At 32.5% G+C, this 15,336-nt stretch overlaps 1 protein-coding gene across 1 annotated transcript; it reads left to right on the forward strand.

Moving 5' to 3' along the window:
* Positions 1 to 16: 16 nt before the first annotated feature.
* LOC129223272 (elongation factor 1-beta-like) lies at positions 17 to 12,677 on the forward strand. Its single transcript, XM_054857837.1, has 6 exons — positions 17 to 185; positions 355 to 477; positions 1,583 to 1,697; positions 3,043 to 3,109; positions 4,162 to 4,287; positions 12,556 to 12,677. Exons 1-6 carry the CDS (start codon positions 106 to 108, stop codon positions 12,675 to 12,677), a joined length of 633 nt encoding a protein of 210 aa, XP_054713812.1. The 5' UTR covers positions 17 to 105.
* The last annotated feature ends 2,659 nt before the right edge of the window (positions 12,678 to 15,336 follow it).

The following is a 15,336-nucleotide window of genomic DNA, read 5'->3' on the forward strand; positions in this document are numbered from 1 at the left end:
ACACTCCACTTTCTTTACGTTACTTTTCTTTCCTCGTCCAGCGGTGTTGTCTGCTATCTGAAAATCCATTTAATTATTCAAGCAATATAAAATAAAAATATCATAATGGGATTTGGAGATTTAAAAACTGATGCTGGACTGAAGTCCCTTGATGAATATTTAGCTGACAACAGCTATATAGAAGGGTAAATAATCATTTGTCAAATAGATGATTTAAGATAGAAATTTAAATACCGGTAGCGTCAAATCAATCAAGCATTTTATTTTACTTAATTATGTTTGTTAGCGTACTTTTTTTTTGTTGCAATGTAATCGGTATTTGTGTTCTAAAACCAATTCACCGCATTATTTCAGATTCCAGCCTTCTCAAGCAGATACTACAGTTTTCCAGGCGTTATCAAGCCCACCAAATTCCAAGTTTCCTCACGCTCTTAGGTGGTACAATCACATCAAATCTTACGGGAAAGGGATTTCCAGGTAATATTTCGTTTAAATTCAACATCCAAAGCTTTTATCAAATCTTTTCCCCAAAATGGTAAACACTTCTTTAGTACTAATGAATTAAATCTGTATCTTATTATCGTATCTTCTATTTTACTCGAGAGTCTTTCCGTTTTGTATTTCAATGATTTTTCAAGCTCTATAGCTCGTATTTTGGAATCTGATCTCTTTCCCCTTAACATATTCAGTTGAAAAATAACTTGTGGTGTCAATGTCGATCACAGAATCACACAACAAATATTTTGTGTGTATCAACATATTTATCAGTCATATTGCTATTGAAAGAATTTATTGTTTTAGTCATTAAAGCCTAAGTTGCTACAAAATCAACTATGGAAAGTACTTTAGGCTGCGTGACATAATGACACTTGACACCCTCAGAGACCACCGGCACCTACCAATTCTACCAATTGCTCGGTTTATTGGTTTTAAATGCTTCAGATAAATCTGAGCAAGTGGGTCTCTTTATTAAATACAAAATTGCATTATTATCTGTTACAATTTTGATTTGCTCTTGACAAAAATTTTGGTAATTTAACATCAATAATTAGAGTGACAGGGGAGGAGGGGGGGGGGGGAGACAAAGTGTGACCCTGGGGGGAGGTAGGGGGTCAGATTATTGAACAAAAATGAGACATTAATTATAGACTGCGCCTTAGATTGTGGTGGTACAAGTTTCTTTCAAGAATTTTTTTTTTTTTTTTTTTTTTTTATTTGCGTCATGTTTACATTTAACTTTTAGTTTTTCAACCAAAAGGTACATTATTTTAGAATTTTCAGAAAAATGCTCTCCTTTTTTTTGGGGGGGGGGGTATGGAAAAATCTAGTAAATTTATCCCTATTTTCAAGTTTCTCGTTTTTTTGAATAAGGCACAATAAGGTGAAAAAAAAGGTATATATACACATTGATTGCTTATGTAATATTTTTTAAATCTTAACATTAATTTAGTAACTACTAAATTATGAAAACTGCAGAAATTATGATAAATTGAATGATTGAGTGGGAGTGGGTCAAATTATTCTTATTTTTAATAAATGTTTAAAATATATCATTTATATTTCATGATGTGATATGTTTTAGTTTCCCTGGTGTGAAAAAAGACATCAGCGCTTTTGCTGCAGCTGGTTCTGCTCCTTCGAAAGGCAAGTCTGGAGGTGATGATGACGATTTGGACCTCTTTGGATCAGATGATGAGGTGAGTTCTTTTTTTATGATTTGAACTACTTCATGGTGTTTTTTAAATGTTACTGATCATCCTTTTGTCTTTTGTCATGTAAAGCTAATAATTATTTATTAGCATAATTTTAATTTAATTAAGTAACTCTAAATGTTAACTACAGTAAAACCTTGATAACTCATCACCCCAAGGGATAACGAAAACATGTTGAATTAAAATGGGGGGAAGGGGGAGCTTGACTTGTATAGAGTTTTCTGACTTGGCTAGAAAAGGTCGGCAATGGACGGTTTAGGTCTTATCCTTATGGGTGGGTTAGGTCCAATTTTCTACCACAGGCAAAGCTGTGTGGGTAGCACTAGTAAGTAATATAAAGTATTATTTGCAATATTAAAGGCATGCTACAACTAAATCAGTATTTATAATAACAAATTGATATGATCAAATATAAATCTATTATTTTAAATATTAATCTAGAAATTGTTTGCAGTAATAAACTAATATAAATTTCAGAGCTAGAAATATTTGAAAATTTTTAAGGCAGCATATTTATATAACATCATTTCAAAAACTAAGTCTTTTAATAAAATTATAAACTAGATATAGCCTAAAGTAACTTTGACCAGAATATATTGTTAATAAACATTTTATTAATTATTGAATGAATTCTAGCTCCAAGTGTTCAATACATGAATTTTTAAATTAAATATACATTTCAGTTATTATTTATCATAAAGTAAAATTTTGAATTTAAAAGACAATATCTTATTTAATAATTGTAAAAGAAAATTCGCAACCTAAATTGTTTCGTGTCAAAGGGGCAAAATCTCAGCTCATGATTCGGCCAGGCCCTCGATGCTTCATGCCATCTCTAATTGTTAGTATTAAATAAGGAGCAAATGCAATTGAAAAATCAAACTGTCTTTATTGTGGTTCTCTACTCTTTCAACTTGGCATTTTTGCTGTTGGCCACAATATAAGTCTTGGAGAAGTGCGGTGGTTTTTTGCAGAAAATTTTTATAAAAATATTTGAGTTCACAGAGAATTTTATCTAGGTCCAGAGAGAAGAGATCAGAAGCAAGATACTAACTCTGTCAGTGTCTTTTTTCCATAAATTTTCCTGCCAAAAAAGAAGTAAAACTAGGGTTTTATGTTGTAGTGTTAATACGTATTAGGCTGAATTCACTTTTTCCTGTTTTGATTTTTCTTATGGCAATAATTTTATTCAACATTTTAACATGAAAAACATTTTGCTTAAAGTATATTTCTAAGCATAAAACTTGAAAAACAAAAGCTTAAACATCCTTATAGTACCGTGCTTGTTTTTACCATTTATATTCATTATTTTAACATGTTTTTTGTTTAGCCTGATGCAGAAGCGGAAAAGCTTAAAGAAGAAAGAGTAAAACAGTATCAAGCAAAAAAATCTAAAAGTATGTTGATTTATTACTTATTAATGATGTAATTTATAACTAAATAGTTATTTATTCATTTGTTTATGTAAGTGTTTTGTTTCTTTATGTCGAGAGAATTTTATATTTTTTGATCTTGAGTTTAGGGTAAATCTTTCTATGTGGAGAACATACCCATTGTTTGATTTTTTGTAATTATGTACTTTTTGATGTTGTTTGCACTTGTTTAATTATGGAGCAAAATTTTAAAAACAAAGAAAAAAGCTTTTATTTCCTGCTTTTAAGTTTTGAAACTTGTATTACAAAACTGGAATGTAGAACTTAATAGAAAAAAAATCCCCTTCTTTCATAAAACTTTACATGTTCTACTGTATCTTTAAGTTACAGAAATATTAATGCTTTATTCTATTATTACACTTTGAGCTTACAAGTGCTTTTCCCCCCCTTTGATTGTAAAATTTCATAAGCTGCTGTGAAATAAGGTTTCTTGTTCTATTTTACAGACTATTGTTAAAAAAAAGTTGCTCTTTTTTTCTCAAAGATATTTCTTCAGGCGTGGACCATATTAACTTGTTTGTTCTAAGTAAAGAAAAAAGTAGTCTGCTTCTGGAATGCAAATGTGTGTTTAGGGAAGCTATTGAATGAACTTATTGTAAATTTATAGTCTGGTATGCTTGGAATAATTGTTTTACTTGGGTTTTGTGTGTTACTGTAGTAAAACCAATAAAAGTTTATTGTCTGTTCTGTTAGTATATATTTTGTACATTTTTTAATGCTTGAGTTCATAAAGAAATATCTTGATTGCTTAAGTTTTTTAAACGACATGCATAGAAAATGTCTTTAAAAATTTTTTTTGTTTACTATTTTGTCTATTAACTGAACTCTCAGATTGAGTGATATATATAACTTATAAACATGCAACAGCATATGCATTTACTAATCATTTACTAGAAAATTCACTTTTTATTTTCATTTGAGCAGTTAAATAATATTATATTCAGCTTTTAACTTTTTAGAATTATTAATGAAGAATTAAAGCTTCATTTCTCTCAATTTTATTTTAATTTTTTTAGAGGCTGCAGTTGTTGCAAAATCAAGTGTGGTATTAGATGTCAAACCATGGGATGATGAAACTGATATGGCAGAAATGGAAAAGAAAGTTCGAACAGTTGAATGTGATGGTTTAAAATGGGGTGCATGTAAGTATCTTACCTGAATTGCATAACTGCTGAAATTTTCAAAATGCAGTACACTCTCGATATTACAAAGTCGAAGGGATGGTAAATTTTTTTAGAGATATTGAGTTTTTGCGATAATAAGGTCGTAATTATAATAAAATTATGTTCTAAAAATTAGTCACAACAGTTAAAAATAAGTATAAACATGAAAGTTGAAAAATAAGCCTTAATAAAATAACAAAAATTTTAATTTTTAAAATGAGCCAAAAATAATAGAGAAAAAAGAATGCTCCAGTGAAATAGCAAAATGTAGTGATTTACCATGACTAAACTTATCAAAAATTTAAACTGTCAAGTTGCAGAATTGTTTCAAATGAGTTTCGAGCACCCCAGAACAAAAGAAGTTGGGCAAATTACACCATTCCCTGTGTCTCTTAACACAGGTCTTCTCCATTCTGTTTCAGAGGAAATTTAAACTTTAATCATGACTCAAGACCCCAAAGTTTAAAAAAAAAAAGGGTTCCCGTTCAGCTCCCCTTTTTACAGAGGTGGAAATAGAGTCGAAAGGTCCAGCAAAATGGCGTGAGACAGAGCCGAAAAGTGTTAGGTAGGTTTTTTGGCTTTCTCAGTTCTCACATTTTCTGATACCCCAAGTGTATAGAATGAAAGTCAGTGGCGGATCATGTGATTATGAGGCCCCAGGCGCAGCCTGATCCTGAGGCCCTCACAACAAAAACGATAGAGTCTTACTAATATTAACAATGCTGGAAATCATAACTTTTTAATTTTTTTGAATAAACGAACAAGCATTGGGGGGGGGGAGGACAGTTACATTATTATTTAAAAGGGAAAAAACAACATTTCTGACCAAAAAAAAAAACATTACAGTGAAAAATTTTGCCTCCTATATTTGTTCGTAATTTAGTCAGTACAGGGGGAGAGATCCTCCGAGCCCCGCTTTCTGGCATTTACAGGGGTCGGAGTGATGATTTCAAAAATTTTAGGACAACAGATAACAAGTTTTTTTTTTTTTTTTTTGAACTTAAACGTAATGTATAAGTTTGATTTTCGCATGGATGGCAAAACGTTTGAAATTCAATCTTGAAAATTACAATACAAGGCATTCAATCTTTTATTCTTTAACACAGTGATCAGTATGAAGTAAAAATAAATGTACATATTTCCAATTGCGTCTGTCAACTTGCTTTGTTGTTGTTGAAAAAATGTCCTTAAGAAGGAGGGATTAAAAGCAGAGTGCAAGGTGCAAGTCCAAAATTTATTGCATTTTTCTTTTTATCAGATAATCTGATACTTTTTGGTATCTCAGAATCATCAAAAATATCCCTGTAAATTCCAGATAAATCATTTAAAGATGCAAATAAATAATTTTTTTTTTATGGCACAACTAAAACTATAAGAAAACCTCCGCTTACGAAATTTTATCTTGGAGTGAATTTGAAACAAAAGCTTTGGACTGCTTCATTATAACCAATATGTTTCCAGTAGAAGATAAAGAACATGGAATTTAAAATACAGCTTGATTTTTCAAGATACTTGTCAACCTCGTTGTCTCGCCGCATCAGCATGAGACAATACCTGTGAAAATAAAATGCTTTAAATTCATCCCTGATGGCACCATGTGCTAATTTTGCGTCTATTTCTCTCTACTTTTTCAACCACAAGGAAGAGAATTTCGTTTCCCATGGCATTTAAATAAAACAAACTATTATTCACATTTTTAAAACAAAAAGTTAGTGACTAAATTTAAAAATTATATGTGCAAGAAATAATCCAACTTCCCTGAACAGAAGCACAAATAAAAGCAAATTGAGTCTTTGTATTGGAAGAGCAAGTAATGCTCAGACAACAACTCAAGATAAGTATTATAAAAATAAATATTACTTCCCACCTGGGGACAAACCATTTAACCTTTGTTCTAAATATGCTTTTTGAACCAAGTGCTTACATTTGGGTTCTTATTTTGTTGTATAGCTTTTTGTAGAAGAGGAATGACTGCAAGATTTAGAAAGTATAGATAAAACAGTTTTATATTGAGCATTTGCTTTTGTTAACTGCATCCCCCTCCCTTCTCTAGAAAAAAAGTAGCAGCAGCATAGGTTTTTCTCTTCCTTTAAAAAAAAAAAAATCTTAAGGTCTACGAAGTTTATCTTGTCTTTAAATACAGGCATATCAGCATGAAAAGTTTCATTTTTCTGCACAAGTATGGAATATAATGTGAACATTATAGAAATTTTAGGAATTTTAGGACAATTCCTAACCCTGGACATTTAGCAAAATCCCAGCTTTCCTCAGTTTACCAATGGAAGTATAATTCAGTAGTGCAATCAGAAAAAAGTCCAAGGAGGGCGAAGCACTTAGCAAAAAGAAGAGAAAGAAAACTTGTGATCTGATAAGGAAAGGGGGGGGGGTCCGGGGGTTCTCCCCCTGAAAATTTTTGAAACTTGAAGGTTTAAAAACGCCATTTAAGACTTTCTTTGCTGATGTTTATGGACAAAAAGGTGCAGTTGTCTCAGCGGAAAGTGGTAGAAATTGAAGCCTTAAAAACGCGATTATAGGCTATTTTATTAACGTTAGGGTAAAGTTAGGGTAAGGGATAGAGCCCAGGTAGTGCCCCCAATATATTTTTTTAATAGATCGAAATCAATTCTCTGCCTCTCTTCCCTTCCCAATTTCGAAATTGAACTTTCAAAAACAATATTGCAGACAAAATTTACATGATAAACAATTTTACGGGAAAGAGGTGCTGGGGCTCTTCCATGAAATTTTCTTTCAAAATTATGGACCTAAAAACTTCAGCAACATTTTATATTCAGGGGCTATACCATTTAAATTTTTTCTGAGTGTAGTTTAAAAAACTTAATTTTTTTATGATATTAAAGAAAGCCTGTTCGGGGACCTTTGCTTGAGTATTTTCTGAGATTCAAAGAGTTCATCGGTTTTCGGAGTCCTGGGTGGTAATCCTAAGGCGTACGCTAAGAAGTGGAGTGATGAAGAGAAAAGTATAATAAGTTCGCGCGCGAGCATAGTTGCGCGCGCACACATCTATGACGAATCCAAGTGAAATTCTTACTCTCATATTTTTACTTTTCCTAAAATTATTTATATACTTCTGAAATTCAAAATTCGTAATTTAATTTCCTTTCATGTTTGAAAATCCCGATTCTTCAGAAGTTTTCAAGCAAATCTTAAAGCCTATGTTTTTTTGTTTTTTTATAATCATTACCATCATTTTTTTTTTTTTTTTTTTTGGAAGCAGTAAAACATACTTTTTAGTACATGGCAAATGTTGATATACACTCCTGAAAATAAAACTGAAACGCTTCAATAGTTGGGGAGAAACTAACCTGACAGCATTAAGAAAGCTACGCAGATCTTAATTATAGCATTACGACGCTGTTAGGTAAGGTTTGCCGCAACTACAGTTTTTATATAAAACGTTTGTCTTTAATAAGTAAATCAATCTTAATGAAGTTGAAATTGTAAAATATATTGCAAACAAATGACACCAGTGAAAGAAAGAGAACACTCAAAATCAACTACTTTCGCAGCAGAGGTATTTAAAATTTTATAGTAATTTTATAAAGCGTTTTTGCAATGAATTGACAAATGGTTCTTTTCTCTGTAATGGAAATATAATTTGAAGAAGAATTAGCAGTATATATTTTTTTAAAAAGCACTTTGTACCTCTTTAATTGTAGTCTATTATATTTCAAAATTTATCATTTAACACCAAGATTGCAGCATAATTCTAAAAATTAAATAGTTATTAAAACATATTTAACTTATCTCGAAAGGAATGGTCTTGTCGTTGATTGAAGACCCAGAGCAAAAGCACGAGCACGAGTGAATCCGAACAGCAAATGACATAACTTCTTCGTTCTTCCTCCAAAAGAAAAAGAAAAAATTCCCGCCTTTTCCAAACTGCTTATTTAGTTAAATACGTCATAAAACTATCTTGTTACGGGTTGGTTAGGTCACTGGTGGGAAAGTGGGAAATTTAGCAAAAAGTAAAGAAAGAAAACACAGGAAAACACAGCTGTGCGCTGTGCCCGGCGTGTGAAAACAACTTCGATCTGGACCCCCCACAGATCTGTCTCTTCTCCCTTCAGCATTCTAGATAAGGAAAGGCAATATAATTGTTAGTCAAGAAGAGTGACCATTCCAAGAGGTCGAGTTTTACAACCCATGTTGTAAATCCTGCTGCCTGCTCCCCTTATTTAGAAAAACACCGATTCGGGTATAATCGCACAAATGACGATTGGTATATTTTGAGGACTGATATAATACTGACACAAAAATGACGACTGGTTATCATTTGTTTGGGAAGAGGGGGGTATCACCTCTCTCTACCCCCTTTCGACACTTCCTAGCTATATGGCTATTTAAAGCAAATATCTTCATGTGTATATCAATAGCAAGGCCGTATCCAGAGGGGGGTCTGACAAGCCCGGGCCCCCCCCCCGAAACCCGAAATGTTCCCCCGAAATGTTACGGTACCCGAAATGTACCGTAAAACAGAAGAAGGTTTTTTTTTTCTTTTTTTTAAAATTCCTAATGTCAGAAAAGGAAAATAACAAATTTTTCTTTTTAATTCTTAATTTTGCTACTATTCAAAATTTATAATATTTTGAAGAAATACAGAAAAAGTAGTTCTAGTTCTCATTAGCTGCAAGGCACACTTGAAATTTAGACCTTTAATTAGGATTTCCTGCTCTCTTTCCCAATTCAATTCAGGGCAGTCCAGGGTCAAGGCAGGCATTTCGTCAGTTCGGTAGCCTTTTCAAGTCTTCCGAACTGACTTCTGTGCACTTCCTCCTCCTGAGGCGTGCACAGAAATTTTGGGGCTGTCACAAATGCTTTTTTTTTTTTTGGGCCCCTTCCATATTGTTTACCCATATTTTCAACCCTAGGTTTAAAAATATTGGACCCCATTTAAGCTCGGACCCGGACCAACAGGTGTCCCTTCTCCCCTCTGTGAACGACCTTGCCCTCCTCCCCCTAAAACTCTTATAAAACTTACACGGTACTGATTTTGAGCCGGTTACTCCCTAAAGGCTGGGCCCCTAGTTTCCGATTCGGCGAGTATCTTGTTACCAAGATGTGTCAAATTCAGCTCCTTGATACATCCTGAGTAAAAAATGCAAAAATCACGATTCTCGCGTTTTTGTAGCATAATTTTCAAGATCATTTTTGTGACTGATATGTTTCTTGTCTTGCATTTATTTAATGCCGAATTAAGTATCATGGAAGTTCTTTTGTTATTGCTTGTTTTTTTTTCTTACTTCTACTGCATACTGTTAATACCTTAAGTATGAGAAAAAAATAACACTTACTCTACTCTCTTTCATTTTCTGCACTACTTGTGATTGAAACCAAGTTTGTTTCGAGAAATATTTCGTTGCATTTATTTTTAACTTAACGTGTGTCCTACAAAGTTATAATCATTTTGTAAGACTGTGCAATCAACTTCTGAAAAGTGTAAATAAAGAACTTCAAATAATTTCAACTGTTCGAGAGTCTTTGAAAATTATTTATGTTTTTGAAATTCCTTGAAAAGTTCTTCAATTTTGTATCTTATCAAGAAAATAAAGTATGAATAGTCCAAATGGCTAGAATATTACTCTTCCGTTCTTATTTTCTGAATGTCTACATCATTTCTTTTAAACTGTTTTGTACAATTTTCATACTGTAGGGCATTTAATGAAAAAAAAAAATGGGGGTAGGGGGAGTGATCAAAAACAAACTTCACTAAAAGCCGATATGAGCAGATGGCGGGATGCTTCTCTTTTCTCCTCTCTCGTTTTTCCTCTCTGTCCATTAAATTCCATGATTTGCCGAGCAAGCAATTCTTATTTTGTTTGATCTTGATTTACAAAGAATGTATAACTTTTAAAAGACTTTGTTTGCCTATTTTTTTTTCTTCATATTTTTGTAGTCTCAATTACCTAATATAAGGCCTCAAAATACAGATTTTTTTTTTTTTTCAAAAATTTCTCGGGGGAAAAACCTCCGGACCCCCTGAAATTATGGATGTTCAACATCCGACTTAAAGGGACACTCTCCTGTTATCCTTACCACTACAAAGTGAATAAGAAAAATAATAAGAAATTAAAATAACAGTCCAAACAGTGGAATCATTAAAAATCGAGACAAAAAGTCTTCTATGTTAACTTTTTTATGCGTTTGGTGTGTCTATATATACTATATGTGTGTGTATTGGGACAATGTGCTAATCCGGGCCCCTCCCGAAAAAAATTTCTGGATACGGCCTTGATCAATAGTGCTTTTTTAAAACAAGATGCATACTCCTTACTCAGACGAAGGCGACTTCTAAGTGGTCAAAGAACTCCTTGGAACGGGAAAAGTTTTCTGGCAAGTAGGCCCGGATGTATAAATTTTGGGGCCCCCTGCAAAAACTCTGTATAGGGCCACTCCCCAGAGGCCAGCAGTGTGTACATTCGTACCGTTAATAAGAACTTAGTGTTATTTTTTTTATTTCATTTTTTTTTCAATTTCTTGGGACGTTGGGCCCTTTCAGGTCGTGTCCCCCCCCCCCTGCACTGCATAGTTTGCGGATCCGAGCCTGCTGGCAATACTAACTGTGCATTTTATCAGAATAATTTTGTCGATTGAACACAATTTTATGCAGAAATTGTGGGAAGAAAAAGGAAAATCCAAACTCCTTGGAAAATCCAAACAAAGGCACCTGATGCCAGGGCCCCCTAAGACTCAGGGTGCCCTATTTGAAGCAATCAGCCCGCGCCTAAACTTCATGATTAAATATCAATTTTCATGAGTTTTGAACATTTTCCACACAAAATTATGGCTTTCCACGACAAATTCTCAAAACAAAAAATGTTGGTTTTGAGGATAGGCCAGTTCGCAGCTCCGAGGCCCCCTGCTTTTCTGGAGGCCCCAGCTAGCACCTCATGCGCCTATGCGGTGATCCGCCACTGATGAAAGTGGCAGTAGATAAGCTTCTCCAAATCATACCTAGCCCCGAGAGAAATTTTTGGAAACATACCTTGAGTTGCTTTGTGACAATAAACTGCGGTTTTTCTGGAAAAATTATATTTGACTTCAAAAAATATTCAACATAAGGTTTTGATTAAAAACTCTTTGACGTAAGAATGAAAAAGCAAGTTAGATAAATATGCAAAATCAAGGGGGAAAATAATTTTCCATCATGTCAAGGTTATCGAGAGTGTACTGTAAAAGAGTTCATTCATTTATTTCTATACAAAAAGAAAAATGTATTTAGTCTGTAGTTACAGTGATACGTCAGTCCAAGGTTTGTAGTATTTATGATGCTATTGGCAAATTGCTGCTAACTTTAAAGTAAAAGAATAAAATCCAGTAAAATTACCTGAATTTATTTACATAAGTTATCACCAAGACTAGGATGTTGAAGACTTAAAGTCTTCAAAAAAAAAAAAAAAAAGTCGAAGCAAAACGCTAAAAATTAACCAAAAATAACCTCAAAATGAAGAATGCTGTAGAAGGTCACAAAAAAAAAATGTTACAAATTGTAACTTGTGTTTCGTAAATGTAAAAATAGGTACACTTGTATAATCTCTTAAATTTTAAAGAAGTAATGACAATTGATGAAATAAATGACAATTTATAAATTTTTAGTTTCTATCTTCCAGAGCATCAGAATGAAATTGTATTACCCAAAGTTGTTTTGACTTTCTCAAAATCAAAAGAAAACCTTTTGTGCTAGAACAATTTCTTTCATCCTGAACAACTCCGTTCAACATTCGTTCTTCGAGCACATTTAAAACCACTAGTATCCCTTACTGCAACTTCTTCTATTCCAAATTTTACTATTTCCCCAGTTACAATGCCTGAAGTTTGCTCGAAATAATTATTATTTTTTCTTTTTACCAGGAAAATGCTTTTAATTTTTTTCTTTTTTGAAAAGTCTTTTAAAATTCCAGAGTGGAAAAAAAATCTGAAAGCTAAAAATGTCCAACAAATCCAAAAACAAAATAAAATTACTTAATTCATAAATCCCTTAAAAAGAAAAAAAATCTGAAAATGCAAAAAAAATACTTATTCTAGCCGTAGTTATCCCCATAATCATGTTTGACATTTTTTACTAACTGACTTAAAAATTGCTCTTCAGTAGCATTATGCATAAAAATTACTGAAGTAGCTATAAACAGTAAGTATATGAGAAATAAGAAACTTATATACTTACTGTATTCCAAGTTTTAAATGAAATAGATTGTTACTTGATTACTTAAGAATCTTTTTCTATTTTAGCTAAACTCATTCCTCTTGCTTATGGCATTAAGAAATTGCAAATCATGTGTGTTGTTGAAGATGAAAAGGTAAGATCCTTCAAAAATTTAATTTATTATCATGAGCTCCTCTTCCGTGAATAAACTGTTTGCTCTCCAGTGCATAGTGCATTGACCCTGAATTGTGAGCATGTTGAATATGATTCTCATTGCCTAAAAAAAACCTAAGATCTTCAGTTATGCCATTAGATTTAGAGGCTCTTTGAAAACTTAGAGCATGAATTTATTCTGAAAATCTGGCAAAAAATGTTTTTTTTTGTCATTAAATTAATATAGGTATAGTTTAAGTTATTTTTTGCTACAAAGCATAAGGTGATGCATTTCTGACAAAATGGTATAAAGATAAAGTGGTTTACTAGCAACTTTCACCAGCAGCAGATAGAGGCAAATGCGTTAAGTAGATGAAAGGTCTCGTTTTCCTCTTTCTGTGGTTAACTGCTGACCAGACTCTGATTCATTCTGAAAATGGATTGAGAAGTAAAATTATTCGAGTTTTAATGTTCTGGAAGAATTGGAGAAAATTATAAACATTGCCCAGAATCCGGGAATTTTTTTTATGATTTTACTCAAAGTTGGGTCAAGTTTTATCAATTAAGTTGGTGGTTATAAATCAACGTTGAAAGTTTTCCTGCTTTTTTATTTTCTTCTTGAATGTTTCAAGATATTATGATTGAAAATGTGGAGAGGGTAGAGTAATGTTATAATTAAAAATTGGTAGAATGAAGAAAAACATATTTTAAACCTTGAAGCTTCACAATTTTTCTGCAGTTACATTTTTAGCCATCTACTGATATAATACTCTATGGGGAAAGAAAATAAGCTGTTTATGCCCTGGAAAACATTTCTAGTAATTTAAATGAGTTTTCATAATTTCTAACACATAAATTAAGCACAAATTTGCTTTGTAAACATACTGACATCAATCCATGTGCATTACTGAAAAGTGTATGTTATTTTTGAGATTTCAAGCCTTTTGTAAAAGTCCAAATTTTCAATTTTTGTAGAATTTTTTTTTTAACATGTGCTACCTTTTAATCTGTTCATTTTATTTTAAGTGTCATAATTTATTTTTACCTTTGGTTTTTATGATTATTAAATCATTAGTAGTTTATTTCCCATCAATTCATTTTATAATGCATTTTAAATTTTTTTTAATGAGTATGAGCGTCCAAAAAATGTATCTGTGAAGCATTTTCATCACTACATTCAATATAATTACATTCATTTAAAGAAATAAAATTCTGAATTTCCTTTACTAGCTGTTTTTATTTTGCTGCTGCCTAGATTTTGAAAATCATGATCCTCTTGCAACTGCTGCTGAAAAGGATAGATTTTGGTTTTCTTTTTTGTTTCAATAGTATGAAGTTTTGATATACAGTGGGCGCCGCCTAATGTGATCACGGTTAATGTTATCATTTGTTTAATGTTATCAGAATCATGAAGTCCCGGAACACTTGTATGTTAACACGCATTAAAAAAGTCGGATATTGTAATCAGTGTGTTCGTTTATTGTTATCACTTTTTCATAAACTTTCAATTTTTTCTCCATTTTTAATAGAAATACAATTAGCAGAAATACATAGGCAAACCCTGTGTAGCATTTTGTGGTTTTCAATAGCAATTCAAAATTGAATGAAGCTACAGAAAGTTCGCCCCCCGTGACCACAGACTCCCCCCCAAGATAACTTTCTTTTGCATGTAAAAAAATTCAGTCGCTGGACATGTTGCATGCATTGATGTAGGACCTCCATTGTTGCCATTATTTTGTAAGCTGTAAAAGAATTGTGTCGAGATTGAAACCAAAGCGAAGTTAAATTTAAACAACAAGCAAAACCATGTTGGAAAAGATAGAAAAGCTGAATATACTTTGAAACTGGTTTACAAATGTAGGGGAAAACGGTCATATTTTACTTCACCTATTACTATGTGATTAAAAATTGCATAATTTAGTTTTAACTTTTTATAATTTAGATATTTCCATTCTGTTACTGTAATAATTTAAAACTGCATTCAGTTGAGTCATTGTGATTTTAATTGGAAGTTGCCAAAATAAATGCACATTAATTGGAAAAAAATCATTATTTTGTGTCTCCTGGATTCTTTTCGGTTATTGATATCAGTCGGTTATTATTATCAAATTGTATTTATCCCAAAGTGATCACATTAAGCGGCGCTTACTGTATGTGCATAATATTTAGTTTTGAAAATAAGCTTGAAACACAATGAAACTGGTAAGAATGATGGGTGATTTTCCAAAAACAGAAGCAGAAATAGGTGATGGTACAGTTCCAATTAATTAAAATTAAAAAAAAGTGGAAGAACAATCATTACAATCGTGCAGTTTTGGTGTTGCATCGGCAGTTGGGGATTTTAGATTTAAAGTGACGAAAGATAATCTAAAACTGAATTTTGGGCAGCAGTAAAAATTAACCTGGGTGCTTATTCCAAGCTCGAAATTCACCTTGCGAGATTAGTTCTGATTGTCTCACTATAGGGATGGTGCTATAGGGAAAATCGCAGTCTCGCAGTATAAATCTCGCAAGTTCATATTCTAAGCTCCAAAAGAAGGGGAAAAAGTGACTTTTCGCGCCTTTACTTGCGAGCGAAATCTCGACTGCCCCGAAGCAGGTGAGATTGTGCGATTTTTGTGATACAATTATGGGAATTTGTTTTTCTGAAAGGTATTGGATTAAGGAAGACGAATTTGGATGATGCCAATCTTGGAAATGGTTCAGGAAGCGGG

The sequence above is a fragment of the Uloborus diversus genome, chromosome 5 (assembly GCF_026930045.1).
Source record: "Uloborus diversus isolate 005 chromosome 5, Udiv.v.3.1, whole genome shotgun sequence".
Classification (NCBI taxonomy): Eukaryota; Metazoa; Arthropoda; class Arachnida; order Araneae; family Uloboridae; genus Uloborus; species Uloborus diversus.